This window comes from Prionailurus bengalensis, chromosome B3 (assembly GCF_016509475.1).
Source record: "Prionailurus bengalensis isolate Pbe53 chromosome B3, Fcat_Pben_1.1_paternal_pri, whole genome shotgun sequence".
Classification (NCBI taxonomy): Eukaryota; Metazoa; Chordata; class Mammalia; order Carnivora; family Felidae; genus Prionailurus; species Prionailurus bengalensis.
Window position 1 is genome coordinate 925126 of NC_057355.1, and position 27741 is coordinate 952866.

Consider the following 27741-nt stretch of genomic DNA (forward strand, 5'->3'; position numbering starts at 1 on the left):
GGCAGAGAGAGAGAGAGGGAGAGAGAGAATCCCAAGCAGGCGCCGCACTGTCAGCACAGAGCCTGACGTGGGGCTCGAAGTCACGAACCGCGAGACCACGACCTGAGCCAAATTCAACACTCTTGATTTCAGCTCAGGTCATGATTCCAGGGTGGTGGCATCGAGTCCTGTGTCGAGCCCCGAGTTGAGTGTGGAGCCTGCTTAAGATTCTTTCTCTCTCTCTCTCTCTCCGCCATTCATGGTTTCTCTCTCACTAAATAATAATAATAATTAATAACAATAATAATGATAATAATAAAATACAAATGCATTTTTAAAAAAGATTCATGTGCGCCTGGGTGTCTCAGTCATTAAGATCTGACTTCAGCTCAGGTGATGATCTCATGGTTCGTGAGTTCAAGCCCCACACTGGGTGAGCTTGAGTCCCATTTCTTTCTCTTTCTTTGCCCCTCGTGGGATTCTGTCTGTCTCTCTCTCTTGCTCTCTCTCTGTCCCTCACTCACTTTCGCCCTCTCTCTCAAAAAAAAAATCTAAAAAACAAGTAAATAAAAGACTTAAGAGATTTACCAACCAAACCCCAAATGTCATTTAATGCGTTCCGCTTTGAGAAAACAAGCCAGAAGCATTCAAATATAAAAACATTTTAGGAACAAGTGAGGAAAGGTGAAGTGGGAATTACATGATTTTAGAGAACCATTGTTAATTGTGCTGTGTGTGATAATGGTATTGTGGCATGTAAGAGAATGCCTTTCTATTTTAGATGTACAGAGTGAGGAAATCAGGCATGGTAGGTAACATATTGTTCTTTCCAGTTCTTTTTTCTTAATTTGTTTCATGTTTATTTATTTTTGACAGAGACAGAGCATGAGTGGGGGAGGGGCAGAGAGAGAGGGAGATGCAGAATGGGAAGCAGGCTCTGGGCTCCCAGCTGTCAGCCCAGAGCCCAGTGTGAGATCATGACCTGAGCGGAAGTCAGATGCTCAACTGACTGAGCCATCTAGGCACCCCTTTCTAGTTCTTTATGTTTGAAAATTTCACAATATCTAAAAGAAAGTGACTTGTAACGATATTTTTATTAGGGTATACGGTAGGTAGGGTGAAATGCATCACTCCTAACTGCACAACGTGATGAATCTGTACATACGTAAACACCATGTAGCCACACCAAAGATATAGAGCACATCCGGCATCCCCCGAAGTTCCCTCAAGCCCCTGTCCACTACCCTGATTGCTGGAAGAAATTCTGTTTGGTGTCTGGTTCCCTTTGCACAACCTGACTTCCCCCTATATTAAGACCAGGTCGCAGGGCTGATGATACCATGGTTGGCAAGGATGCGGGAAAGCAGGCTCGCTTAAATTGCTGGTTGAAATGTAAACTGATGAGGCTTCCATAAGGCTGTTTTAAATGCCCACAGCCTTTGACTTAGTAATTCTACATGTCGGGTCTTAAAAAAACAAAAGAAAAAGAAAAAGAAAAAAAAAACCCCAATGTGTGCAGTGGTTTAGGTGGAAAGACATACGTGTTTTTCTGCTTGTTTGTTTTTACAGTGAAAAGTTGAAAGCAACCTAAATGTCCGGCAACAGAACCAAGGTCAGATAAACTAGGGTCTGTTTATACCGAGGTACCTCCTGAGATGGACAGATGTGACTGGAGTCATCTCTAGGCCATACCGTTAAGTTTAAAAAGAAGCCACAGAACACCATGTGCAGTGTGTCTACGGGGAACGAAGAACCCACAGGGAGCGAAGGGAAAGGATGCGGAGGTAAATGAGGCTGAGTAAGAGGATTGCTAACGGCGTGCGCTGTGTTTACACTTCCGGCTGCTGGGTCAGAACGAGCCAAATATTCAAGTATGAGTTGTGTAGTTAACACAAAGGCAACAACCACGACTTCGCTACGAATGGAGAAGGCAGAGAGGGTGCCGGGGTGCAGGCAGCGCAGGACGCGCGCACATATGGGGCTGTGGTCACTTGTGTTGGGGGTGGCAGGTGAGGGGGGGGGGCAGGTGAGGCGGGAACAGGGCTCACATTCAACCGCTGAATTACTCTGACGCAGGCGACACTGAGGCAGCGCAAACGGAGGGCGGTGGGCAGGCTCACAAAGAGACGCCAGCCCCCGCGGGAGCCCTGACCAGAAGACCCTCCCCCCGGCCTCCCTCCCCCTCCCCCCGGCCTCCCTCCCCCTCCCCCAGCCTCCCTCCCCCTCCCCGCCCGCGCAGCCTCCCCTCCGAACTACGGCTCCCGGCGTGCCCCGGGGCGGCGCGGGCGCAGCGGCGCGTGCGCGGCGTGCGGCCGTTGGCTGGGGCGGCGGCTGCGCGGTCGCGGCGCGGTGAGGTCTGCGGGCGCTGGCAAATCGGGCCCGGGATGTAGAGCTGGCGGTGCCTGACGGCGCGTCTGACGCGGAGCTGGGTGGGGTGGAGAGTAGGGGGCGGTAGTCGGGGGTGGTGGGAGAAGGAGGAGGAGGCGGCGGCGAATCACTTATAAATGGCGCCGAAACAGGACCCGAAGCCCAAATTCCAGGAGGGTGAGTCCGGGCCCCCGGGGAGAGGCGGCCGGCGGCGCGGGAGCGGCGGGCCCGGCCGGGCGGCGGGGGCTCGGGGCCGGGGGGCGACGCGGGCCGCACCCGCGGGGCTGGCGGGCAGGGCTTTGTGCGGAAGGCGCATTGCGGCGGCGGGCCTCCCTCGGCGCGGGCGGGACGGCCGCGGGCGAGGCCGAGGAGCGCCGGGCGCGGCGGGGCCTGGGCGTGCCGGCCGCCCCGGGAGGGAAGCGGGCGCGGGCGGCCGCCCATTGTGGGGAGGCGGCGGGCGCGCCATGGCGGCGGCCGGGCGGTGATGTGGCGTGGGGGAGGGGAGGCGGCGCTCGCGCCGAGGGACCGCGCGGCCCGGGCAGCCCCCGGCCGGCGCCCCAGCCGCCTGCCGCCGAGGGGGCTGCGCCCAGCGGCGCGGCGGGGCCTGGCCGGGCCTCGCGTCTGTGGCGGGAGAGGCGCGCTGCTGCGAAATGGCCGCTGCGAGGTGGCCGCGCCATCATGGCCGCCGGCGCCCGGCGCGGGCCGCGCGCGCGCGCGCGCAGCGCCCCCTCCCGGCGGCCGCGCGCTTCGGGGCGGGCGGTGCGGGGCGCGCAGCCGGCAGCCGGGATCCGGGGCGGGGTGGGGCCGGAGGGGCGCGCGGGGCTTTGTGCCGCCCGCATCCTCCGGCGTGCGGGCGCGCTCCCTGTGCGGAGACCCGGTCCCGGTGCGCCTGCGGACTTCTCCCCCCCCCGCCCCGAGGCTGAGTGCAGCGACGCTGGACGTGCGGGGACTCGGACGCTGGCTTCCTTTGGCTTATTAATTGGCGCTTTCTTTTCTTTTTTTCTTTTTTTTTTTCTTTCTTTTTTTTTTTTTTGGTGAATACGCCTTGGCTGACGGTAGAACCAGACTTTGTTGGGAGATCTTTAGTGTTTACGGTTAACGCGTCTGTTCGCGTACATCAGAGTGGGGGCTTCACGGCAAAGTAAAACAGAAGTAACGTTTCCTAGCCGAGCAGGGACACCTTCAAAGTACCGTTCATCGCGGTCGGTGGAGCTGCGAGTCACCGTAGACGTCCAGACGTCTGCCAAAAACACTTGTCGTTGCGGGGATTTTCAAACTTGTAGACCCCTTACCCCCACACCAAGCATGCTGTCACTTTACGGACTATTTAAGAAGTTATCAAGGGTATTTATTTTTATAAGGACCGGCTCAGTACCTGCTTTCTCCTGCCGCGAAAAGTTGCGACTACCTCCTGTGGGTTAAGGTTTATGTTTTTTTAATCCAGATGTTTTAGGTCAGGGATTTTTAGTCTAGAAGTTAGTGGGTAGAGTATAGGTCTATCTGAAAGGAAGAGGGGGTTTTTTTTGTTGTTTTTTCTTTTTTTTTGTCCAAGTGAGATTTTGTATTTCAATTACGAATCCATCCTCCTCTTAACCCCCCCCCCCCCCCCCGCCCCTCTGCACAGTAGTGTTGGCAGTGCAGCGTGGAACATCTATTCAGCTGCTGAGTCAAAATTACGGTAGTTGTTGGATTAACCAAGAGTTGGTTCCATCAGTTAAGGAGGTCATGTAACATCAGAACGTGACGGTTAAAATGCTTTGATAACCATCTCAATATAATTGGTTTTCTCTGTAATACCACGTGTTTCAGGTAGTTACAAAAACATTCTGGGAAATGACCCATAGGCTTCGCCAGTGGCGCAGAAGGTCCATCCCTGCTGTAGGACATGGAAGGAATACCACTGAGGTTTGGAACAGTCAAGGGTGGCTTTCTGGCGAAAGTGCTTTAGCTGTGAACTAGAGGGAGGAGAGGGCCAGTAGGGGGATAACCACCCAGGAGAAGCCATGTGCTGCTGTAGTGCTGAATCAGACGAGAGTAGGAACCAAGGTGCCAGTAGTAAGGTTGGAAAGCTGCGCACCAGAGTGTTGGCCCTTACTTACCATCACTTTCCAGGTGTGTTTTCTACTCTTGTGTTAACGCCGAATTGCCGGGCCATCTTTAAGAAGTTATTTGGGGGCACCTGGCTGGTTCAGTCGGTTAAGCACCGGACTCGATTTCGTTTCAGGTCCTGATCTCATGGCCTTGGGTTTGAGCCCCACGTCAAGCTCCGAGCTCAACATGGCTTGGAGTTCTCCCTGCCCCTCCCCTTTTGCACACACTTACTCTTTTTTTCTAAATAAACTTTTAAATGTTGTTTATAAGATGTGTTCAGGGAATGCCTTGAAAGGAAAAAGTACTACCCTGTTGGTGGTAACAGAATTGAATTAAGACACTGCAGAAGAATTGAGCGTATGTGATGGTGGAAATATGAATGATCAGAAATAGTACTTCTTTCATGATTCCCTTAAACTTGGAGGTTTTTCTCACTTAATAATGCTCAGCATTTGTTAGATAAGCGGTTTTTAAGCGTGGTGACTATTTTGTACTGGACTTGATCCTCTCTTTCAAATTCTCTTCCAGCACATGGTAAAGAAAACTGTTTAGGCCTTGTCAGGAATTCACAGGCTGGTGGTAGCTTGTTAGTGTTCTTGGTGAGCATAGACCAGTGGGAGGATGGCGCCTTGGAATCTCAACCTTGAATTTGAGAGCATTGGGTAGAATTACTTTCGTCTTAGGATACTAGAACCATTAAGAGTGGAGAAAGGCTGCAGAAGCCTGATAACCATGGTTTGCTCTCTTCCCCAATTACCAGTCTTTTTCTCCAGTTTTATTATGAGAAGTAGGCCATAGGCGTTTGTTATCCTGGTGAGTCAAATGCCTCCAAGAAGGCTGCCATCCGTCAATGCACTAGTAGCTGCAGTGGAGGTCAGAAGGGCCCCAGCCCCAGTACAGTTGTCTTTGGAGGCAGCCAGGAAGACGGAGGAATAAGGCCCTTTCCACGGTGTCTTTAAAATGTACCTGAAGAGGGGCGCCTGGGTGGCTCAGTCGGTTGAGCGTCCGACTTCGGCTCAGGTCATGATCTCGCGGTCTGTGAGTTCGAGCCCCGCTTCAGGCTCTGGGCTGATGGCTCAGAGCCTGGAGCCTGCTTCCGATTCTGTGTCTCCCTCTCTCTCTGCCCCTCCCCCGTTCATGCTCTGTCTCTCTCTGTCTCAAAAATAAATAAATGTTAAAAAAAAAAAATGTACCTAAAGAGTGAGGTTAGGAGACACAGGTCCAATCTTTGCTGCTGCTGTTTGTTTGCTACACCTTATTCATGTCCCCAGGGTCTCAGTATTCAGTGGTGGCTCCACTTTGGATGGGCCGTAGCCACTGGAACACACTCCAAAGCTGGTCTAAACCCCCCTCCTTCCAGTTCGTGTTTTGGTTAATATTCCCACCAGCCTAGAAGTCAGTTTAAACTTTCTGTTTTTTGCTTGGTTGTCCTTAATTTCTCACTGCTTTTGGTTCAGATCTATTTCTTCCCATGGACTGCTGGCAGAAGTCTTTGATTTGTTTCCCTATTTCCAGTCTCCATTGAAGCTCTGCACAGGCCCATCTTCTGGCACGTTCTTCAGAGGGGAACCACTGCACGGGAATTACAGAGAACTTTGAGCAGAGTAACATTACTCAGCCTGCTCGGGAGGTTCTAATACAGGTCTCTGGTGAAGCTTGAGAATCTGTAGTTTTATTATTTTTTAAATTTATTTATTTATTTTTGAGACCGAGCCAGCTGGGGAGTGGGGGGAAGGGAGAGGGAGAATCCCAAGCAGGCTCTGAGCTGTCAGCGAGGAGCCTGACTCAGGGCTCAGTCTCCCAAAACGTGAGATCATGACTTGTGCCAAGGTCAAAGAGTCAACACTTAACTGACTGAGCCACCCAGGTGCCCAAAAAATCTGTAGTTTTAAAAACTCCAAGAGATTCTTGGTCAGATTTGGGAGTTCTTACAGGATAAAGTCCACACTTCATTACATGACATAGAAGGCAGGCACACCATGATCTGTTTAACATTGATTTCTACTTTTACGTGTTTATCTTGTGCTCCAGTGATAGTGAACTACTTATATTCAAATGGTAAGGAGTGTGATAGTGTCACCTTGTCATGTTTCTGTGCTGCTGTACCCATTGTTTCCTTAGTAGCTGATCACTCCTATTGCATGTGAAGATAAAAATATGAAATCCAGCGAATTGTGCAAAAACTATTTGTTTCCATATCTGTGTCCCCCATTGATCTGATGGTGCTCAAACAGGTACAGGAAAGACTGGGTATAAATATGTTGAAAATGAACGTACGGATTTGCTTTAGGATAACTTTTTTTTTTTTTTTTTAACATTTAGTTTTGAGACAGCATGAGCGGGGAAGGGGCTGAGAGAGGGAGAGAGAGAATCTCAAAGCAGACTCCACAGTTAGCACAGAGCTGGACGCAGGGCTTGAACTCATGAACCATGACTTGAGCCGAAATCAAGAGTCCGACGCTTAACCAACTGAACCACCTGGCTGCCCCACAGTGGTCAGTTTTTGAAACTTACAGGCAGCAGTTATTTTTTAATATAGTGAAAATCTTGGGGCGCCTGGGTGGCTCAGTCGGTTAAGGGTCCGACTTCGGCTCAGGTCATGATCTCGCGGTCTGTGAGTTCGAGCCCCGCGTCGGGCTCTGTGCTGACAGCTCAGAGCCTGGAGCCTGTTTCAGATTCTGTGTCTCCCTCTCTTCTCTGACCCTCCCCCGTTCATACTCTGTCTCTCTCTCAAAAATAAATAAACGTTAAAAAATAAAATAGTGAAAATCTTATTGCTGTCTAGTTTCTTCAAAGTTGAACTAGTAGGTTGTTTTCGTAGGTTTAGAGCTAAAAGAGCTAACTGTGGTGGAGTACTTTTGTTACCTCTGGGTCTGATGAAGCCCAAGTAGACTGAAAATAATGTGCAAGAAATTGGTTTCTACTGTAATCAAATGTAATTTTCAGGTACTGTCAGGAATTACCTGCTTGATTTGTCTGATGAGCAGTTGGCTTCCAGGTCATCCTCTAGTCCCTTCCATTTAGTTATTCTTGCTAAGTCTGAATGGTAGGTTCAACATAGAGTGTGATTTCCAAAAGTTAGAATTTTATCTGTTTTACTTGCCCAGGAAAAGGTTTGGAACCAGAGATAATAGGTAGAGCATAAGGTCCTCATTTTGGAAATATTTTAAAAATCTTATTTTCAGATGCACATTGAAACACCCAGTCCTGCCAGTAGGTAGTTACTGTAGATTTTATTGGCTTAGTAGGTGGTAGACTATCTGATGATCCAAATAGATTGATAGTCTAATACATTGATTTTTGCTGTTTACATCACTTCCTAAGGTGTGTTCTGTTGTAGGGTACTGTTGAAGTTTGATCTGAAGTGTTTTTCTGTACGTAGCCTTACTCTTCCGGTTTTGCGAGCAATAACAGTACAGCTGTGGTGGCCCTCACGTGCGACTCTTAGATACGAAGATAAATGAAGATTAACTCCTTTTTTTTTCTTTCTTTTTTTTTACTTTTACAGGTGAGCGAGTGCTGTGCTTTCATGGGCCTCTTCTCTATGAAGCAAAGGTATGAAACCTGTTTTCCTTTGACAAGTTAGCTAAAATTATTGGTTAGATGACTTGAGTCGTAAGAGAGTTGGTTGCTCTGTTCCAACATTTGTGATTCATAGAACCCCTAGTGTTCTCTTTCTGGGTGTCTGACTGCTTGCTGAGTGGGCCAGACAAAGCATTGCCAGCTTGCCGTTGTCTCAGTGACCTGCGGAAGGCCCAGTGGTTGGAGTAGTTGAGCGGAGATAAAAGACAGGTTTGTGGGAGCAAGTTGCATTGTGTTGTGAATGGCTTGTGAGGACATCTGGCCAGTGATGTGCAAGTAGCTGTTGAGTAAGCACTGAGGGATCTATTACGTTAAGGATAAAACCTAATGGTAAAAATGTGAGGACGTTTAACTTCTTTCTGTTGGCTCATCTGTCAGAGTTCGAATCGCAGGGGGCTTCCTTTCCTCTGTCAGTTTCATCCCAGTTGTGAAAGCTGGTTTTACGTTTAGCCAGAGGTGAATGAAATAGTGAATTCCCAAGTAAAAAGTGTTTTTATTTTTAGTATTTTGTTTCTGGTAATTTTTAGCGTAGATATTTATGGTGTGACTGTTTTTAAAAGTGATTTTAAAAATGGTCTGCATAGCAATACAGCCTTGTTACATGCAATTTCTGGAGCATTCTTGGTGGGTAGTTTATGTGTCTGTGAAAATGGTCTTAACAATTTTGAAGTGTGTCTCCCAATAATAACCAGTTTCACTACTTTTCAGTTGTTTTGAACATATAGATGTGTGTTTTTAAAGTTCTAAAATGGCTGAATTTGGATTCATGGAGAATCCGGTCAGGAACGTCATGTGTACGTGCATAAGTCCTCGTGATGTAATCCTAATACAGTTTTAAGTAAGTTGTGAGTCCTCTTGATCATTTATATCCCAGAGTGTTATTTTTGTTGCATCAACTGTGGCACACTCCGCTTTTCTCCTGACAGCTGAAACTCCAGGGAACAAGTTTTAAATGGTGGTTGGAATAACTTAAATTGTCATGATTCTCTTGGTTGTCTCAGATAAAGACTTTTAATCCATGACGGAGAGTCGTCACTTTGACTTGTCATAGTTAATACCTTTAATGATTTGTTCTAATTTGTTTGGCTGCTTTTAAGAAGAACATAAAATGTTTTTCATCTGTCACTTTGCTGGTTGCTGATATTTTGCAGCAAAACAGTTTGCCTTCCATAAGTTAATGGTGCTTTCTAATAATAGAAAGGCACTGTCTAAATAATTTTCTTTAGCTGAATTTGGTTTTTGAAATAAGTACTAGTTTCTGGCTGGCTAGACTTTGAGAAAGTGCAATGACTTTCATTAGCTGTTCTCAGAGAGCTACTCCAGCCCATTGAGTTAAGGGTCGGGGGATCTTTTATTACAGTTTTCAGCTTTGCTGGGCTGACTTCCACAGATTGTGACTCTAAGGCAGCTGTAGAATGGCAATGTATGCAAGTAACCTGAGATCCTGGATGATTTTCTGTTTGGCAGTCCTGCTCTCTTGTGCTCGTTTTGGTCCCCAAGGTTTGAGTGGAGTGTCTGAAAGATTGCATACTTGAAAATCATCCAGGTAGTTGTCGCCTTTTTCAAAAACGATTTCTGAGTGAATTTTCTCTTTTTTATTTCAGTGTGTAAAGGTTGCCATAAAGGACAAACAAGTGAAATACTTTATACATTACAGTGGTTGGAATAAAAAGTGAGTATTAGTATTAGATCTTTAAAAGCAATTGTATCTCTTAACAAGGTAGCTTGTGTCGTGTGTGTCACAAACGCATGCTGCTTTCTTTTTTTTTAATTTTTATTAAAAACATTTTTGTAACATTTTTTAAGTTGGTTTATTTATTTTGAGAAAGAGATGAAGTGCCAGTGGGGGAGGGTCAGAGAAAGGGGGGGTAGAATCCCAAGTAGGCTCTGTGCCGTCAGCACACAGCCTGGTGCGGGGCACGAACTCATGAACCGTGAGATCGTGACCTGAGCTGAAGTCGGATGCTTAAGCAACTGAGCCATCCAGGTGCCCTGCACACCCATGCCTCTTAATTTTTGGATGGTTTCACTACATATTGAAGCAAGGGTGAAGCATTTGTGGTATGATGAAAATAATAGAAATAAAGGTACCCACCATTTCATTTTAAAGTCTTTGGATGATTTCTTGTGTTCTAGTGTAATGTCTCATCGTTAGTCAACCAACTGCTCTTTTTTTCTGGTTTTGGTTCATTTTAGGACAGCTTGAGTTTTTTTGCCTTAGCACCCACGCAGTTATGTATGTATGTTACTGCAATTAGTTATATTCAGAGCTAGTTGGATTATTCTACTTGGAAAAGGAAAAAGGTTGCCTCATTAGGAAGTAGTGACAAACTTGTATTCTGAATTTTGGTAACATAAATGTTGGCAGAGAGTGATTTCCTGTGGTTCATTTTTTAGAATATGGTTTAATACAGATATAGAGATTTAATTGCCTAATTAAACTTAATTTTTCACCTTGAAGAGTTAGACTTTTCTTTTAAAGGAGTGGTGTATTGATCCGTTATGGCGAGTAGACAGTGGTCACAGATTGAACGCGTTCTAGAATATCAAGCCAGTGGGGAGCTCTTTTTCAGCGATGGGTCTTTCTTCTTGGGACCCACAGATACAGCACATCTAATAGTTTACTCTTTTCTGATGCCTGAAATGGAATATCCTGTAATTTGTACTATGAGAGGTTTTAAATTACTTTTATTAGTGTGTTTTGTCCTTCAAAAATTGCCAGAAAGTAGTTTTTTGGGGGTTGTTTTCTGGCACCTTTGAAGGCTTTGTGTCCCTTGAGCTGTGCTCTGGTACCAAGTTCTCCGTGTGAACAGGCTGTCAGGTTGGGTTGCTATGGAAGGAGCTATTGTCTATGACTTTTACTGGCCCTGTGACTTTGGTCTTGTTTCATGTGGTCCTTTGCCAGGTGATCCAGCCCAGTTTTATTTGTTAGAAGAATTTTTTTTTCACAAAATGCTGTTAGCTGAGAAGAAATACCAGACCCTTTTTTTCCATTAGTATAGTTGTAGAAAGGTGGAAATCTAAAATGTGTCAAAGTACATTCCTGACAACTTGTAATTTTTTCCCATTTAATAATTAAACTACTTCTAATAACGGCGGGTAAGATTTTAAATATTGAGAAATTGGGAAAATAATGGAGAAAATGATCGTTTTGGGTTTTTTTTGTTTGTTTTGAGAGAGGGACAGCATGAGTGGGGGAGGGGCAGAGAGAATCCCAAGCAGGCTCCGCTCTGTCAGCCCAGAGGTTGACTCTGAGAGAGCCTGACCTGAGCTGAAATCAAGAGCTGGATGCTTAAAACTCCCATGCGCCCCCAAAACTATCCTTTTGTCTTAGAGAAGTAAACTGTGATTTTTAAATGTGATTTCAGTATTAATGCTAAATTATTTCTAACATCCAGGAGAGTTTACCATATGGCTCCTAGTGTATGTTGTAGTTTCCTATTGAGAAAATGTTTAAGCTCTAGTTCAGTCTCGTAATAGACTTACTTTACACACCGATACTATGTCAACATCGGTAAGGTTGAGAGTATTACCATGTGATAAGAATCTCCATTCTCTACAGGCAATAGAATGTCGACTTTATGCGTGTTACGTATAGGAAAGTTAAAGTTCATCCAGGAAATCAAAGAAAAATAGTAAATTCATGGCATAGGTTTGCCCTCATTCCCATTTAAATAATTGTTTTAGGATTTGTGTTTTAATTCTTTTATGTATAATATTTTGTATAAAATTACATGTAGATGTGTATGGCTTTAAGACTGGATTTTGAGTGGCATTTGTAGCTTATGAGAAATTGAAACTGCCAAATGATTGTATTTCCTGATTTTATAACTTTAAAATAATGTTTTTCCCTTTGTTAGAGTTCAGTAACACAGGTAAATGATAGACTGCATAGATTTTGTTTTGCTCTTTGTAAAGCTAATTTTATATATTAATTCCTTGGAAAAAGAATTTAAAAATGGCACTCAACATTGGAGATATTTCATATCTTCATAGGTGTAAAATTGAGGATATTAATGAACAAAGGTAGATGTGTTTTTTGTAGTTGATTTGGAACATAGATAAACAGACATAATGTTGGAAAGTTGGATTTTTTTTGTGAGTAGAGAAGCCTTGAAGCCCATTTTGAAATGGGAGCAGTTATTCAGCAGCCCAGCAAGTGTGTTATGTGTGTGTTTTGTTTTGTTGTTTTTTTTTTTTTTTAGTGCTGTGTAAGCAGTGTCACTGGTCATTGTGATTGTGGGGGTTAGTGACAAGCCACCTTTAGAAAATTCTGAACTTGTTTAATGTTTGTGACCTATAAAAATTTCTGAGTGTTTGGCTTTCACTTACTATCCTAGTAGTGACGTTCCTCAGAACAAAAAATGTCATTTAATTTTCCTGTGGTTCAGCAAGGGTTTTAGCTTCTGACACATAAAGGAAACGAGGATTGATTTGGTCTTTACTTTTTCATTAAATTTTTTTTTTTTTTTTTTTTTTTTTTTTTTTTTAAGTAAACCCTGTGCCTACCATGGAGCTCAGACTCACAAACCTGAGATCAGGAGTCGTATGCTTTACCTACTGAGCCTGCCAGGGGCCCCTTGATTTGGTTTTTAGATCAAAGTTATTTTAGATGCATTTTTTATCAGAGGGGGAAGGGATTTGCCGGGAACTACAATGGAGTTAGGTGGTAAATAAAAATTTTCCAGCTCTGCCTAATTCAGAGAGAGTTGGAATAGATAGATGTATAAATAAAAATCAGATTCTCGTTTTGAAAATGGTTTGTAAGATTCTTTTAGAAAGTCATACAACAAAAGCCCAATCTGCAAATTGGAATTTTTAAAACTTTAGTTAAGTACATACTTTTTTCACAGTGGATAACATATTTGCACAGTAGATAACATATTTCTAAATTTTCAAAAACCTTACCGGAACTCGTTGACACAGACATTTAAATATTCCATCGGTAAATAAATCTTAATAAAGCTTAAGCTAAATTCTGCACCTAGTTACTGAGATTACTTTGTACTATGCTGTCTGTATCAGAAGTGCTGTGAGGCCCAGGCGCTCTGAAAAAACTTTGAAGACACGTGAGGATATTGTAGCCCTTTTTCCTGTTCCTGAAGGAGCTCCCTCAGTACACCACCCCCTCCTGACCTCTAGGTAAATGCATGTTTTAAAGTTTTCTCTAGGAAATCATGTTGAGGATTGCTTTTTAATTATTTATTCTTCTTTTGGTTATCTTGTGTAAGAGGTCAGAGGTGGGAAATCATTTTCTTTGGATACATCTATTTGTGTCACTAAAGGAGCTCCCTCAGCAGGAGAAAGGCACTTTGCATGAATAGTTAAGCATTCCCTAAAAAATACCTTGTTTTTGTTTTCCCCTTTGGAAAAAAACACATCAGAAATCTTGTTTTGTGGTTAAAAAGTTTTTTTTAGTATTTATTTTTGAGAGAGCGAGAGAGAGCACACATGCGCGCAAGCGGGGAAGGGGCGGGTGGTGGGGGGACAGAGGATCAGAAGCAGGCTTTGCATGGACAGCAGTGAGCCTGATGTGAGGCTCGAACTCAACAACCTCAAGACCGTGACCTGAGCTGACGTCGGACACTCAAGTGACCGAGCCCCCCAGGTGCCCCGACGCTCGGACATCTTGAAGGAAGGAGCTTTTCTAACTGCCAGAATGCTTATTTAAAGAGTGGTCGGTTCTTCCTTTTGATGTTTAGGAAGCCATCTCTGGTTCTGTGCGTTCATGAGTGAGTGAAGGTTGAGGATGATGTAGTCTGATAAACCATTGTAATCATTTGATTTACAGTATTTGCTGAGTTGGTGTGGATGATATTTGTGATAGACCTGATAGATTTCTGACAGACCTTGAGTGCTTTTTATGGTTCGGACTCTGAACTGTTTGACATGTATTATTTCTCGTAATGATACTGTAAGGGTAGGCACTGTTATCTCCCATTTTATAGGTGATGAAAGTGAGGTACAGCTAGTTCTGTAACTTTGCTGTTACGTAGTTAGCTAACTAGCTGATCAATTTTCCTTCTTTAAGATGGCAGCTTCTTGTGGACTCCCATGCTTCACTTTTTTTTGGAAGTTAAAATTCTTAAGATCTCTTTATTCTGTAAGGATAATTACTTAAGGACTCTTTTTTTTTTTTTTTTCTCTTTAGAGAGAGAGGGCGCAGGGCACAAGTGAGCCAGGGGCAGAGAGAAGGATCAGAGAGAGAAGCGGGGCTCACCCAAAGTGGGATTCGAGGTCACCTGAAGCGGGGCTCGAGCTCATGAACTGTGAGATCATGACCTGAGCAGAAGTCAGATGCTTAACCGCCTGAGCCACCCAGGCGTCTCTGCTTAGGGACTCTTAATGTTAAGTGCCATACTGTACTCATTTTAAGAAAGGATTTGAATAATCTGTTTTTGGAATCTGGCAGTTAAGGTTTAGGGTGCTGCTTTTGAGGATGTAGTTTCTTTCTCTTACAGCACAGATTTTCACAGGATTTTCATTTCAGTTGAGAACGGATTTGTAGTCCCAGTTAATTAAATCTCAGAGAAATCCAGAGTCTTGCCTCTTGGATCTCTACAAGTAATTGGAGGCAGGGTCTGAATAGTAGTAAAAATGTCTTTGAATGATAATTTAACTTTCGTCTTTTACAGTTGGGACGAATGGGTTCCAGAAAGCAGAGTACTCAAGTATGTGGACACCAATCTGCAGAAACAGCGAGAACTTCAAAAAGCCAATCAGTAAGTTTGTTTTGGCAACATGAGTAGGAAGAGAAATGTCTGTATATTAGTTCTGGGAAGTGGAATGAACAGTAGAAATCCTGTGGCCTGCCTGCCAAAAAAATGATTCTTGGTACCTGTCAGCTGCCGTGTTGTGGCTTTGACTTCAATCAGAGAAGCCTTTCCTAGAAAAAAGGAAGGAGTAGCAGGCCAGTCATTTCTAGTCTGTCCATAGAGTTAGGTAGGCAGCATCAGGATGTTGGTAATTTCTGTAGTTGGAAATGCACTGTGATCTTGTTGGCTCCCGGACTCTGTGGGAGTTCTACTTGGGAAGGGCACAGGGGATCTCAATTTGAATATAAATTTCAAAATGGGATCAAGCTGGCACAATTATTTTTCCATGTAAGTACTCATTTGATGACAACTTCATTGGACTTCTCTTTGAAGGGAGCAGTATGCAGAGGGGAAGATGAGAGGCGCTGCCCCAGGGAAGAAGACCGCCGGCCTGCAGCAGAAAAGTGTTGAAGTGTAAGCAGACCTGTTCTAATTTGGCGTATCGTTATGGAAGTGACCGTTCTAGAAGTGAGCTTCAAGCTCCATATACCCATCGTCCTGTATTAGAGTTCATTGAAAATGGAACCTGGGACATTTCAACTTGAAAAATGCCAATGAGCACTCCTTTCTCAAGCGTTCAGTTGTTTGAAAAGACATAATAATTACATATCCCTTAATTTCCCTTAGCAGGTTTTCTACCCTCCCCCCCCCCCTTTGTTTTATGGCGAAATATACATAACATAAAGTTTACCTCTAACTCATTTTTAGGTGTATAATTCAGCAGCATTGAATACACTCACTTTTTTTTTTTTTTAAGGAAGAGTCTATTAAAGAATTGCTTTATTAATACAAAATGTACAAACTATTAAGTGCTAAGAAATTCAGATATCTAAGTCATAGCAAAACAGGTGGCAGTTCAACATCCAGGGTCGACAGAACGCTTGGAGACTGCCACAGATTAGACTCCCATGGTTGAGAGGGCATCTTCAGAGGTGAAGTGTGTGGGGGGGCAGGTATAACAGCTTTTCAAGTTCCCTCTTCTCATCAAGGATCATGAGAGGCACTCCATTCAAGGGGAGGTGTGCAATCTGGTGCTCTGCAAGCAGGTCAAAACTCTCAAAATCTAAAGGATTGAAGGGAAAGAATTTTTCTATTTCAGGATAGGTGTCGTCCGAGGCTGGAACAGTGCTTTTTGCTTTGACAGTCTTCTCAGTTACCTTTCTGGCAGAGAAGAGCTTAGAGAAAGGATTGCAAACAACACCAGTTTATTATGTGAAATCTGTTGCATAGGTTGAGAAATTAGCTTGCTTCTTAACATAAGCAAGAAAGTTGAAACAAGAATGTCAGAGTCTGTTGTTGGCATTCATTCAAGTGTAGTTTATAGATGTTATGAGTTAGGGTTGGTTGTCTGTGTTGTTTCGTTGTTTTCATGGTAGAGCGAGTGGGTCAGGAATGTGTGTGTAAAAGCTCCTGGTTGCTCTTGGTCCTCACGTGTTCTTTTTTTTTTTAATTTTTTTTAATGCTTATTTTTGAGAGAGAGAGACAGAGCGCGAACAGGGGAGGGGCAGAGAGAGAGAGAGACACAGAATCCGAAGCAGGCGCCAGGCTCCGAGCTGTCAGCACAGAGCCGGACGCGGGGCTCAAACTCACGAACTGTGAGATCATGGCCTGAGCTGAAGTCGGACGCTTGACCGACTGAGCCACCCAGGCGCCCCGGTCCTCACCTGTTCTTGACATCAATTAAGTAAAAGTTCATAGTTTAGTCTGACCCGGAAATACTGTTCAGACTGAACACAGATACTTGTGTTCCAGAAGTTAAACTTAGAGAAACAGGAAAAAACCTGTACTTTCAGATAGGTGGCCAGCTTTTTGTATTTGTAACGGAACATAAGTTAATTTGAGTTGTAAAATGAACCTTTTGCTCTAAATTAGATGAGTACAGTTAATAACTTATAAATACTTAAAAAAAAATTTTTTTTAATGTTTATTTTATTTTAGAGAGAGACAGAGCACAAGTAGGGGAGGGGCAGAGAGAGAGGGAGACACAGAATCTGAAGCAGGAAGCAGACTCCAGGCTCCGAGTGGTCAGCACAGAACCGGACGTGGGGCTCAAACTCATGAACTGTGAGGTCATGACCTGAGCCAAAGTCGGTTGCTTAACCAACTGAGCCACCCAGGTGCCCCTATAAATACTTTCTAAAGCTGTAGAAGGGTCAGCATACTCCAGTGTTATGGTTGGGTCTCCCCAGATAGAGTCCATAATCTTGGGCTTTTTGCAAACCATTTCCTTGCATTCTGTAAGTAGTTGTATGTGGAATTAAAATGAGTAGTTTACTGTTTGCCGGTTGGTAAATAAACGAGTGAAGTTGCGCTTGGAGATGATGACTAAGAGGAAGGAGATGTTGGTTTCAGAAGGAAAGAGCTTATTAGGTGTCAAAAAGGAAGGACTATGTAGTAGGGAGAAAGAGGGTGGAACATTGTGGGCCAGTGAGGGTGGAACATACACATTGACCAGTTCACTGAACATACACATTCACCAGTTTACTGAAGTAATGGCGAATGTTGTCTTTTGGAACTTGGATTTTGTGGAACTAGTAGGGTAACATAAACAACAGTATGGTTATAATTTACGTGCTGTGAGCTTATAAATTAAGAGTATAATCCTAAAAGTCTCCCGATGTGGTTTTGGTTTATTTTTCTATTATATGGAGGGAGGTGTGAATTTAGCCAACTGTCAATGAAAATTCTTAATGTCTGAGCAGGGGAACTATATTTACAGCCTGATCTTCTCATCCAAGGCAGTGTTTCTCTGTGAACTTAACCCTGGTAAAAGGGAATGTATGGGGGCGGGTGTACTAGCAGTAATCACATATTTTTTTTTTTTTTCCTTCTCCTTTTAGGAAAACCAAAAAGAACAAACAGAAAAGTAAGAATATTAACTTGGTTAAAAATAATTATTTTACCTTTGTAACATTTACATTTTGAAATCAGTGTTAAGCTTTAAGAGTTAGAAAGTTTTGAGAGTAAGCTTACCATGTTTGGTGATCTCAAAGATGACTCACAACAGTGTACATAGTTAGGTACATAGTAGTAGAGAGCCAACTTTGAGAATTCTTTTTACAATGGAAAAACCTTGTAAACGTTTATTATTTTCATGTTCTTTAGTCTTAGTCATTGAGAAGATAGTATTTTTTAATAAATGTAAGATAATGTTGCTAAATGTTACTTAATTTATTTATTTATTTTTTGATGTTTATTTTTGAGAGAGACAGAGACAGAATGCGAATGGGTTGGGGCTGGGAGAGAGGGCGGCACAGAACCTGAAGCAGGCTGCGGGCTCCGAGCTGTCAGCACAGAGCCTGACGCGGGGCTCGAACTCACGAGCTGTGAGATCATGACTTGACCCAAAGTCGGACGCTCAACTGACTGAGCCACCCAGACGCCCCACTAAATGTTGCTTAATGCTAAATGATAGAACAATTTACAAAAGTTGTATTTTTGGTAGGACTGCGATTCTTTAGATTCAGGTAACACCTGTGTAATGGAAAAATAAGAAAGAGGGTTTATCGGGAAAGTATTTTCCTTAAGAGTGTCTCCTGTATTAAGCCGAGACCTCCTGTCCTTGTCCTGCATGTGTCTAGCACCTGGAAATGGAGATGGTGGCAGTACCAGCGAGACACCTCAGCCTCCTCGCAAGAAAAGGGCCCGAGTGGATCCTACCGTTGAGAATGTGAGTTTTTAACATTACGAATAGCATGTTAGTGTTTCTAGTCTGTGCAATAAAATAGTCAGAACTTCAGTCTTGAAAACATTGTTAACATGGTTAACTACTGCGATGAAAACATTCCTCTTTTTTGGATCAAGGATTTTTTTTTTTATACATCTTCTGTTTTACATGTAGCTCTGCATGTGTCCCTGCTGTGTGTGTCCTCCCCAGCTCATCATCAAATATTCGTCTGTAAGCTCTATGTTCATGTACAGGATTAAATATTTCATTGGTATTCGACTGTATAGACTTACGAGTTCACGTTAAATGGTTTAGTATGTCCCAAGATGATTTAATAAACCCATAAAAAATGCCACAGAAGCTTTATCTAGCCTGCTTATGTGTGTGTGAATATGAGTTTAGAATTCTTAAGTGATAAAATGTCTTGTTTCTGATTTCCAAAATTAGGAATTTGGAAGTGTGGTTTTAATTTTCAACTGACAGTTATATTTCTGAAGCTGAGGTTAGGAAGCAATGGTATACTCCTAAAGAGTGTATGTTTTGAAAATAGGCAACTTCAGGCAGTTATTGAAGACTTCATTAGAAGTCAGGACACTTAATTTTATGTGTAAAGAAGTAACTTTAATCTGTATGGGATAGTCCTTGGCTATTAAGAGAAGCTTCTTTTCTCCCAGCAGCTTAGCTGTAGGGCTTTTTCATTTACGATTTTTTTTTTTTAATTTTTTTTTTTTTCAACGTTTATTTATTTTTGGGACAGAGAGAGACAGAGCATGAACGGGGGAGGGGCAGAGAGAGAGGGAGACACAGAATGGGAAACAGGCTCCAGGCTCCGAGCCATCAGCCCAGAGCCCGACGTGGGGCTCGAACTCACGGACCGCGAGATCGTGACCTGGCTGAAGTCGGACGCTTAACCGACTGCGCCACCCAGGCGCCCCGATTTACGATTTTTGAAATGCCAACTCTGGCAGTCCATTTGAGTACTTGAACTAATTCAGGGGAGCCTGGGTGGGCTCGGTTGAGCGTCCAACTCTTGATTTCAGCTCAGGTCATGATCCCAGCCCAGGGTTGTGGGATCAAGGCCCAAGCTGGGCTTCAGATTAGGCTCCAAAGCTGACAGTGCAGAGGCCGCCCTGCTTGGGATTCCCTTCCTCCCTCCCCCTCCCTCCCCCTCCCTCCCCCCCTCCCTCCCTCCCTCCCTCCCTTCCTCTCCTCCTGCCCCTTCCGTGTGTGCTTATTCACTCTCTCTGTAAAATTAAAAAATATATACGTATGTACTTGGTGCCTCTAACTATTGAGAAAACCCCTGAATTTTGGTGGTGTTATTGAGCGAGAAAAGACAGATTTTTAATGCCCTTCCCTTTTCTGTTCAGGAGGAAACATTCATGAACAGAGTTGAAGTGAAAGTAAAGATTCCTGAAGAATTGAAACCGTGGCTTGTTGATGATTGGGACTTAATTACCCGGCAAAAACAGGTACCTTGAAAGCTACACAGATTGTAACCTGTAGGGTATGTTCTTGCTGATGTGGAAACAAATTTTAAGGAAAAAATTGTATAGGCTTGGCTCTTGAAGGGGTGTGATTGATGAATATTATTTTAATTCAGAGACTGAATAGTTTGATCATCAGAGGGCATGTCTTGGAAAGGATAGAAGAAATCCATGAGTTTTTAGTGAGAAAAGGTGGCAATAACTCGGTTTTGGAGCTTTCTAGGATAGGAAGCCCTGAAAACTGGTAAACACGAAGTAGCACGTGGTTTCTGTTCTGTCACTGAAAATGGGGTGTCCTCACGTGGTGTTGCTGCTGCTGGGCTGTAGGAAGCACACAGTTCTCTGCCAAGTGTTCATGGCCTCCCAGACAACCTGAGTGTTCTGGCCGAGACGTGTGGTTACTAGTGGAAAGGAAATCGGGGCTTTGTGAGGTACGTGTGTGACGTTGCAAGAGTGTGGTCCTAGACCTCAAGTGGAGAACTTTATAGGACAGATGCACCAAGTACTTAGAATGAACAGCATGGGCGGGAGTGGGGATGTGAAGATTTGGGGATAAGGAGACTTACGAGACCTCCATTGTATACAAATGTGGACTCTGTTTGGTTCTGATTCGGTTCTGGAGCTGAACTACTGCGTTCAAACCTTGGCTTTACCACTTAGAGTTTGGACAAGTTACTCGGCTCGGTAGGTCTCTGCCTCACACTAAAGATGTGAGCACGACCTCAGAGTTCACGTATGCTTCAAGCGGGGTGTGGCACATGGTACACACAGGGTACATAATGACGGTGTCTTGGAGGTGCATTTCTGCGTGGTGCATTCCCTCCGTAGTGAATGGTGTGTGTGTGTGTCCGACAGATGCCAGTCTTTAGAGCTGTGGTGTCCAGTACGGCAGCTGCTGGTCACATTTCGCTCCTTCCTTGAAATTAATAAAAATTTTTAGTTCCTTAGCCGCATTACCCATGTTTTAAGTGCTGGAGAGTGCCATTTCCTGTTTGTAATACTGTTAGGTGGTCTTTTATTGCCTTAAGACTTTTCTGTTGTAATTTTTCTGTAAAAAGAACACTAGTATTCAGGTGTATTTTTTTTTACAGCTGTTTTATCTTCCTGCCAAGAAGAACGTGGATTCCATTCTAGAGGATTATGCAAATTACAAGAAATCTCGAGGAAACACAGATAATAAGTAAGAATATACAAATCTTTCAAGTGCATAGAAAGACATTTTAAGTATTCTTCTTTCCAAATCTTAATCTTTTGAAGTGTCCACTTCCTCTAAATGCCATCAGAAACTAGCAAAATAGAATTTCATTGGTTTGACCTGGAGTTTGGTTGGCAAACTTTTTCCTTAAAGGGCAGATGGTAAACATTTAGGTAAAAGTGAAGCTATTATGTGTTAAGTGCATAATATAACCATTTAAAATACAGTTGTTTGAAAATGTAAAAGCCATTCTCAGCCTGAAGGCTGTGGTTTACTTAGCACTGGTTTATTTTTGGAATTGATTTCCCTTGTGCTTTTGTTTAAATCTCTTGTTTAAAAAAACCTGTTGGGTAAAAATTCATCGTCATTAGTTCAGCCTTCAACTCTGGTCCCTTGCTCTTGTATGGGTTGAATTAATCCCCATTTCTCAGTTGTCCGTGACCTGCTTTGCAAGTACACATTTCTGTCTTTGTCAGGGAGTACGCTGTGAATGAGGTGGTGGCCGGCATAAAGGAGTACTTCAATGTGATGCTGGGGACTCAGCTGCTCTACAAATTTGAGAGGCCGCAGTACGCGGAGATTCTCGCAGACCACCCGGACGCGCCCATGTCCCAGGTGTACGGGGCGCCACATCTACTGAGATTGTTTGGTAATGTGCCATTGAGAAAAAAACTTTTTTCTTTGGGTTTTTGATGTTTTTGTCTTTCCTAATTAATCCGAAGGGGTTACAGAAAATAACATTCTAAAATACTCCATTTCAGTTTGAGCTTTTTATTGAAAATGTTATCTAAATCTGTTTCAAAGTTAGCATCTCTGAGACCATGTATTTTAAAAGAATCTGTGATGGGGACGCCTGGGGGGCTCAGTCGGTTGAGCGTCTGACTTCGGCTCAAGTCATGATCTCGCGGTTCATGGGTCTGGGCCCCGCGTCGGGCTCTGTGCTGACAGCTCGGAGCCTGGAACCTGCTTCCGATTCCGTGTCTCCCTCTCTCTGCTCCTCTGCTACTCGTGCTCTGTCTCTCAAAATAAATGCTAAAAAACAAATTTAAAGGAATCTGTGATGATTGTGTTTGGTCACGTAATGCCCGTGGTGCTCCCTTGGATGTAATTTTGACTACATTATCTTATCTCCACAGTACGAATTGGAGCCATGTTGGCCTATACTCCTCTGGACGAGAAGAGTCTTGCATTGTTGCTGAATTATCTTCATGATTTCCTAAAGTAAGTGTAACAGTATGCCTGAAATTGGAAACATGAATTAGTACAGTGCCCTGAAACTGGCTCTGACCTGTCAGCACTGTAGATCATAGCACGTGGGAAGACGCGAGTAAACGGGACAGAGCGGTACCGGAGTGAGTGGAGATGTCAGTGGGACATGAATGCGATGTGGACCACCACGCGTGGCGGAGCAGCGCCTTGGAGCCGTTGGGGAAAGACGGGGACCACTGGCTAGTGTTCTGGAAGGAAACCATCAGATCCACACTTTCTGTCAGGCAGTGAAATTCTAGATGAATCACAAGTTTAAGTCTAACGTTGAAACTATTAAGATCAAGAAGAGTGGTAATATTTTTGTTATTTTTATAGTGAGAAAAGTCTTTGTAAATAGTAAAATCAGGGGGTTTGGCTGGCTCAGTCGGTTAAGTGTCTGAGGCTTGATCTCAGCTCAGGTCATGATCCCAGGGTCATCCAGGGTTGGGAGTTGGAGCCCTGTGTCATTGGGCTCTGTGCTGACAGTGTGGAGCCTGCTTGAGATTCTCACTCTCCCTCTCTCCCCCACTTCCCAGCTTGCACACCCATGTCCTCTGTCTCTGCCTCTCTCTCTCAAAAGAAATAAACTTTAACAAAACAAAACAAATATTAAACTCTGTATAGGAGGGGCACCTGGGTGGCTCAGTCGGTTGAGCATCTGACTTCGGCTCAGGTCATGATCTCATAGTTCATGAGTTCGAACCCTGCATCGGGCTCCGTGCTGACAGCCTGGGGCCTGGAGCCTGCTTCGGATTCTGTGTCTCCCTCTCTCTCTGTTCCTCCCCTGCTCACACTCTGTCTGTCTCTCAAGGATAAATAAAGATTAAAAAAAAATTTCTTTTAACTCAATATAGGAAATAATTTATGTAAAAAGTTAAAATTCTCTGATAAAGTAACACGAAGAAGAATTTTTAATAAAGATGATCAGACCAGTGAAAATAGGACATTGGGGTTTCACAGAACTGGCAGTACGGGGGGCTGTCAGAAATGCGTTCAGTGTCCGACGATCCAAATAGCTGTGTCTCAGTGGCTACGATTGAACGTATGAGGAGAAGGGCCGTCCTGGTTTCTTCACCTTTTTAGAGGGCATTTTGGCAGTGCCTGTTGAAAGTTCAAGTGGGAACTTAGCTGGTAGAAATGCTTAAGTGCACAAAGATTTCCAAAGACATGAGGATTTAAAATGTATGTGTATAACAAAAATTTTTAAATGTTTGCTTATTTTGAGAGCGCGTGAGCAGTGGAGGGGCAGAGAGAGAGAGAGAGAGAGAGAATCCCAAGCGGGCTCCAGACTGCAGGTGCGGAACCCGATGAAGGGGTCAAAGCCAGGAACCGTGACATCATGCGTGACCTGAGCTGAGATCAAGAGTCAGATGCTTAACTGATTGAGCCACCCAGGCGCCCCTAGAGTCTGTGTGTATAATAACGAAGAATGCTAAACAGCCAAACTGCTGTTGAAGGCATGTCGGTCCGATCAGGGAAGATTCCCATGTCGTGTCCACTTAGAAAATCAAGTTGCTCTGAAGAGCATATGTGTGGTACCATTCTCGTTCATGGAGAAACATCCTTAGTGTTTGGAAAAGACCTAGAAAAGTGTGGATCATATCAAAAAGTGGGTTATTTCTTGGGCATAGTTTTGGGAGGGAAGGTCACATATTTCTGTATTTGAATTTTCTTAAAATGATACCATGTATTTTATAATTCTAAAACTGCAGCACAAGCTTGCAAATCTATAGTCCTTGCTCTACTAGTGAGACGTAGAGTCCTCTCTTTGCCTCGGTTTCTTTGTGAAATAAACGTACTATTTACTTGATACTTCATTTCAGGTCCCTTTGATTTTTATGGTGTTCGTTTCAAATTTAAACCCGAAAGTGTCACTTTCTGAATCTGTATTTAATGTAATGAATTTCAAAGAACTAAGGAAAACATCTAGACGTTCTTTTTTCTTTTAATGTTTATTTTTGGGGGGGGGGGGGAGGACACGGTCTGAAGCAACTCTAGGCTCTGAGCTGTCCGCACAGAGCCCAGTGTAGGGCTCGAACTCACGAACTGTGAGATCATGATCTGAGCGGAAGTCAGACACTTAACCCACTGAGCCACCCAGGCGCCCCTAGATGTTGTTTTAGGATACATTTGTGGGACGCCTGGGTGGCTCAGTGGGTTAAGCATCTGACTCTTGATTTTAGCTCAGGTCGTGATCTCCCGATTCAGGAGTTTGAGCCCCACATCAGGCTTTGTGCTGACGGCACGGAGCCTGCTTGGGATTTTCTCTCTCTGTCTCCCTCCCCCCCCCCCCCCCGCTCACTTCTCACTTTCAATAAATAAACTTAAAAAAAAAAGAAAAGGATACAACATTGTTTTGAGAAGATAGTCCAAGCTGTCAAGTTGGTATTCTGAAGACAGCCAGCTATTCCTGTTTTGAAATGGGGCAGCAACTCTGGACCTTTATGCATTGTTGTTTGGTCCATAACCCTGACTGAGTTGTAACTCTGGTTTCACTGTGAGGTTGCCATTATTTTAGTGTGTTTTAAGAGAAATTGTTTTGTGCAGCTCTGTGCCTTGATTTGGATCAAGGTGTACGATTCTTTTTCGTCTCCGTAATGAATAATGTTTTATTTTTAGATACCTGGCAAAGAATTCTGCAACCTTGTTTAGTGCCAGCGATTATGAAGTCGCCCCGCCTGAGTACCATCGGAAAGCCGTGTGAGGCGAGGCGCTGACGCTGTTTGGATTTCTGTAAACACGGTTTTGTTTAGTCCTCCTCTTGTACAAATGATGTACTTTGCAGATGTTAGTGTATAACAGAATTGATGTTTGTTTTCTGTTTGATCTTAAACAGAGAAAATAAAAGGGGTTATAGCTCCTTTTTTCTTTTCTTTTTTTTTCATTTCAAAGTCGCTACCAGTGTATTCAGTGATGGACGACGAGAGACATACTGTAGAGTGTTTTATTGCCTAGTCGACAAAGCTGCTTTTGAATGCTGGTGGTTCTATCCCTTTGACACTCCGCACTTTTATAATATGTGTTAATGCTGTATGACAAACTGCTCTGACTCCTAGTGCCAAAGGTTCGATTCAGTGTATATACCTGAACACGCTCATCCGTCTGTGCTCTTTTTTTTATGGTGCTTAAAGTAAAGAGCCCATCCCGCAGGCCGTCCATGCTGTTCCTTAGGCATCGTCCCTTTGCTCCGATTGTTGAAGAATGGTGGCTTGTTTCATGGTTTTGTATTTGTGTCTAATGCACGTGTTAACATGATAGACGCAATGCGTTGTGTAGCTACAGTTTTCTGGAAAAGCCAATCTTTTAGGAATTGTTTTTCAGATCTTCAATAAATTTTTTCTTTAAATTTCAAAGAGCATTGTGCTTGTGTGGGTACATTTTGAGACCTCTGTACTGTGTATCCCTTTTCACGTCTAGGCAGTGGTACTTCAGGGAGCAGGGAGGTGTTCGATTTTCTTGTTTGGCCTTTTATGGAAGGAGGTGGTTGGCTGCAGCATCTCCCTCTAATCCACGGAAGCTTTGGCAGTTTGCTCTCGAGTTCTCGCTAAGGAGTTAGAGAGCCACAGGACCGTTTCTCTGCTTTTCGTAGACTGTTGTTAATTTTGAGCAGTAAGGGAAGTTTTACAACTGTGACCTCTTGCTTTCTCATTATTTTAAGATGTTCACTGACATCACAGGGCCTAAAATCCAGGGTTTTCCTTATCAGACATTAACTTCTCCCCACCCATGTAAATGGAGCGGAAGAACGGAGTAGCTAGCAAAGGGTGTCTGGGTGCCTCTGGGTCCAGTGTGGATCACGATCTCCCTGTTTGTGAGTTTGAGCCCTGCTTCGGGCTCCGGGCTCCGTGCTGGGATCCTTTCTCCCCGGCCCCTCCCCTGCTTGTGCTCTTTCTCCCAAAATAAACTTAAAAAAGAGCAGAGCATTGATAGGTCTACCTGGTGATACTAGAGGCAGTAATCTTGCCTGGACATTAACTCTATTAAGCATTTTGAGTAGGTTTTCATTTACTAATTGTTGTGGTGGTTTTTTTTTTTTTTAAAGTAGGCTTCACTCACGCCCAGTACAGGACCCCAAGGTGGGGCTTGAACTCACCACCCTGAGATCATGACCTGAGCTGAGACCAAAAGTCAGAGGCTCAACTGACTGAGTCACCCAGGTGCCCCCATATGCTAGTAATTCTTAAGGTGGTTCCAGAACATGATGTGCAGTGGTCAGAGGAGCTCAAATAAAACCTAATCAAGATGATCCTGAACTGATAGTTATTAATTGATGCTTACCGAAAAACGAAAGTGTTAATGGTAAAATCTTTTTTTTAGTTGAGGTACAATTGACCTGTTAGTTTTACATGTACAACACAGTGATTTTGTATTTGTACACATTGTGAAGTGATCACCACAGTTAGGTCTAGTTAACATCCACCATACGTGTTTATACAAACTTTTTAAAAACATTTTGTTCTAATAGTTTTTTAAATCTAGGTCTTTGTTTCCAAATGTCTGTGCGCCCCCGCCGTGGAGACTTCTGGACCAGCTTCCCTTGCACAGCAGTCTAGAATCCCTTAGTCTTAAGTGTGTTCCTTGAACTAGGAACTGAACCCACTGGAAGGACAGGAGCAGGCCTTGTCGCTTTCACTTCCTCTCCCTTGTTCCTGCGGTGACTTCGGTGTTCGGGACCCTTTATAAGTAGCGCATCACTTCTTAAAGGCAGCAATTTCCAAGTCGTTGGTGAAACGGCAGGTTTTGGTCCTGCATTGGCACGGTCTTCGGACCTGACAGACATGTGTGTGTAAGACCGCGCCCGTGGAGCGATGGGCTCCGGTCGTGTGCCGGCCCCAGGGCTGCATCGTCTGGCTATGACCGCGTCCCCGGCGCCCAGTGCAGCAGTGTTGGCGGCACCTTGTTCACGGGTTCGCGCTTTGACTTGTATCTGTCTTCTCGTGGTGGGATTGCCCAGGTTTTGACATTGTTTCCTCAGAATGGAGAAACTTTGCTCCTTCTTACCACCCACCACCCCCCACCCCGTCTTTGCCTTTACGGAGCATGATTTTTGTGCAGCCCTGTCCTGCCGTGTCTCCTGGGCATTCGTTCATAATAGCTGCTCCCGTTTTTAGTGTCTGTTACAAACAGGAAGTGAAGGTTCTGCAGGGGAAGGAACTTGCCCAACACCCCCCACCCCCAGGCCACCCCCCACTCCCCCCACCAGGCATGCCTCTGTTGGCCGATGGCATCGGTTACCACATGCTCCCCACACACCATGTGCCTTTCCCACGGGCCTCTTTGCCGTCGGTTACAGAGCGTGTTTTCCATGGT

The 27741-nt window shown here is 44.1% G+C and overlaps 1 protein-coding gene across 3 annotated transcripts; it reads left to right on the top strand.

Annotated features, from left to right (window-relative positions):
* The first annotated feature begins 2233 nt into the window (after positions 1 to 2233).
* Positions 2234 to 25789, top strand: MORF4L1 (mortality factor 4 like 1). Of its 3 annotated transcripts, none has more exons than XM_043554597.1 (13): positions 2282 to 2523; positions 7946 to 7992; positions 9624 to 9691; positions 13045 to 13161; positions 14655 to 14741; positions 15168 to 15248; positions 17675 to 17700; positions 18416 to 18504; positions 19872 to 19973; positions 21080 to 21168; positions 21660 to 21832; positions 22320 to 22404; positions 25051 to 25789. In XM_043554597.1, the coding sequence occupies exons 1-13, from the start codon at positions 2484 to 2486 to the stop codon at positions 25133 to 25135; spliced, it is 1089 nt and encodes a 362-aa protein (XP_043410532.1). In that variant the 5' UTR covers positions 2282 to 2483; the 3' UTR covers positions 25136 to 25789. The 3 variants fall into 3 exon arrangements, with proteins under 3 accessions (XP_043410534.1, XP_043410532.1, XP_043410533.1); XM_043554598.1 differs by having other exon boundaries at positions 2302 to 2523; positions 13048 to 13161; XM_043554599.1 differs by lacking the exon at positions 13045 to 13161 and having other exon boundaries at positions 2234 to 2523.
* Positions 25790 to 27741: the final 1952 nt, after the last annotated feature.

Coding starts and splice junctions, on each gene's coding strand:
- MORF4L1 (XM_043554597.1), top strand. CDS start 2,484: ATGGCGCCGAAACAGGACCCGAAGCCCAAATTCCAGGAGG. Junction 9,692..13,044: donor TACAGTGGTTGGAATAAAAA/GTGAGTATTAGT, acceptor TGTCTGTATCAG/AAGTGCTGTGAGGCCCAGGC. Junction 18,505..19,871: donor TGGATCCTACCGTTGAGAAT/GTGAGTTTTTAA, acceptor TTTTCTGTTCAG/GAGGAAACATTCATGAACAG.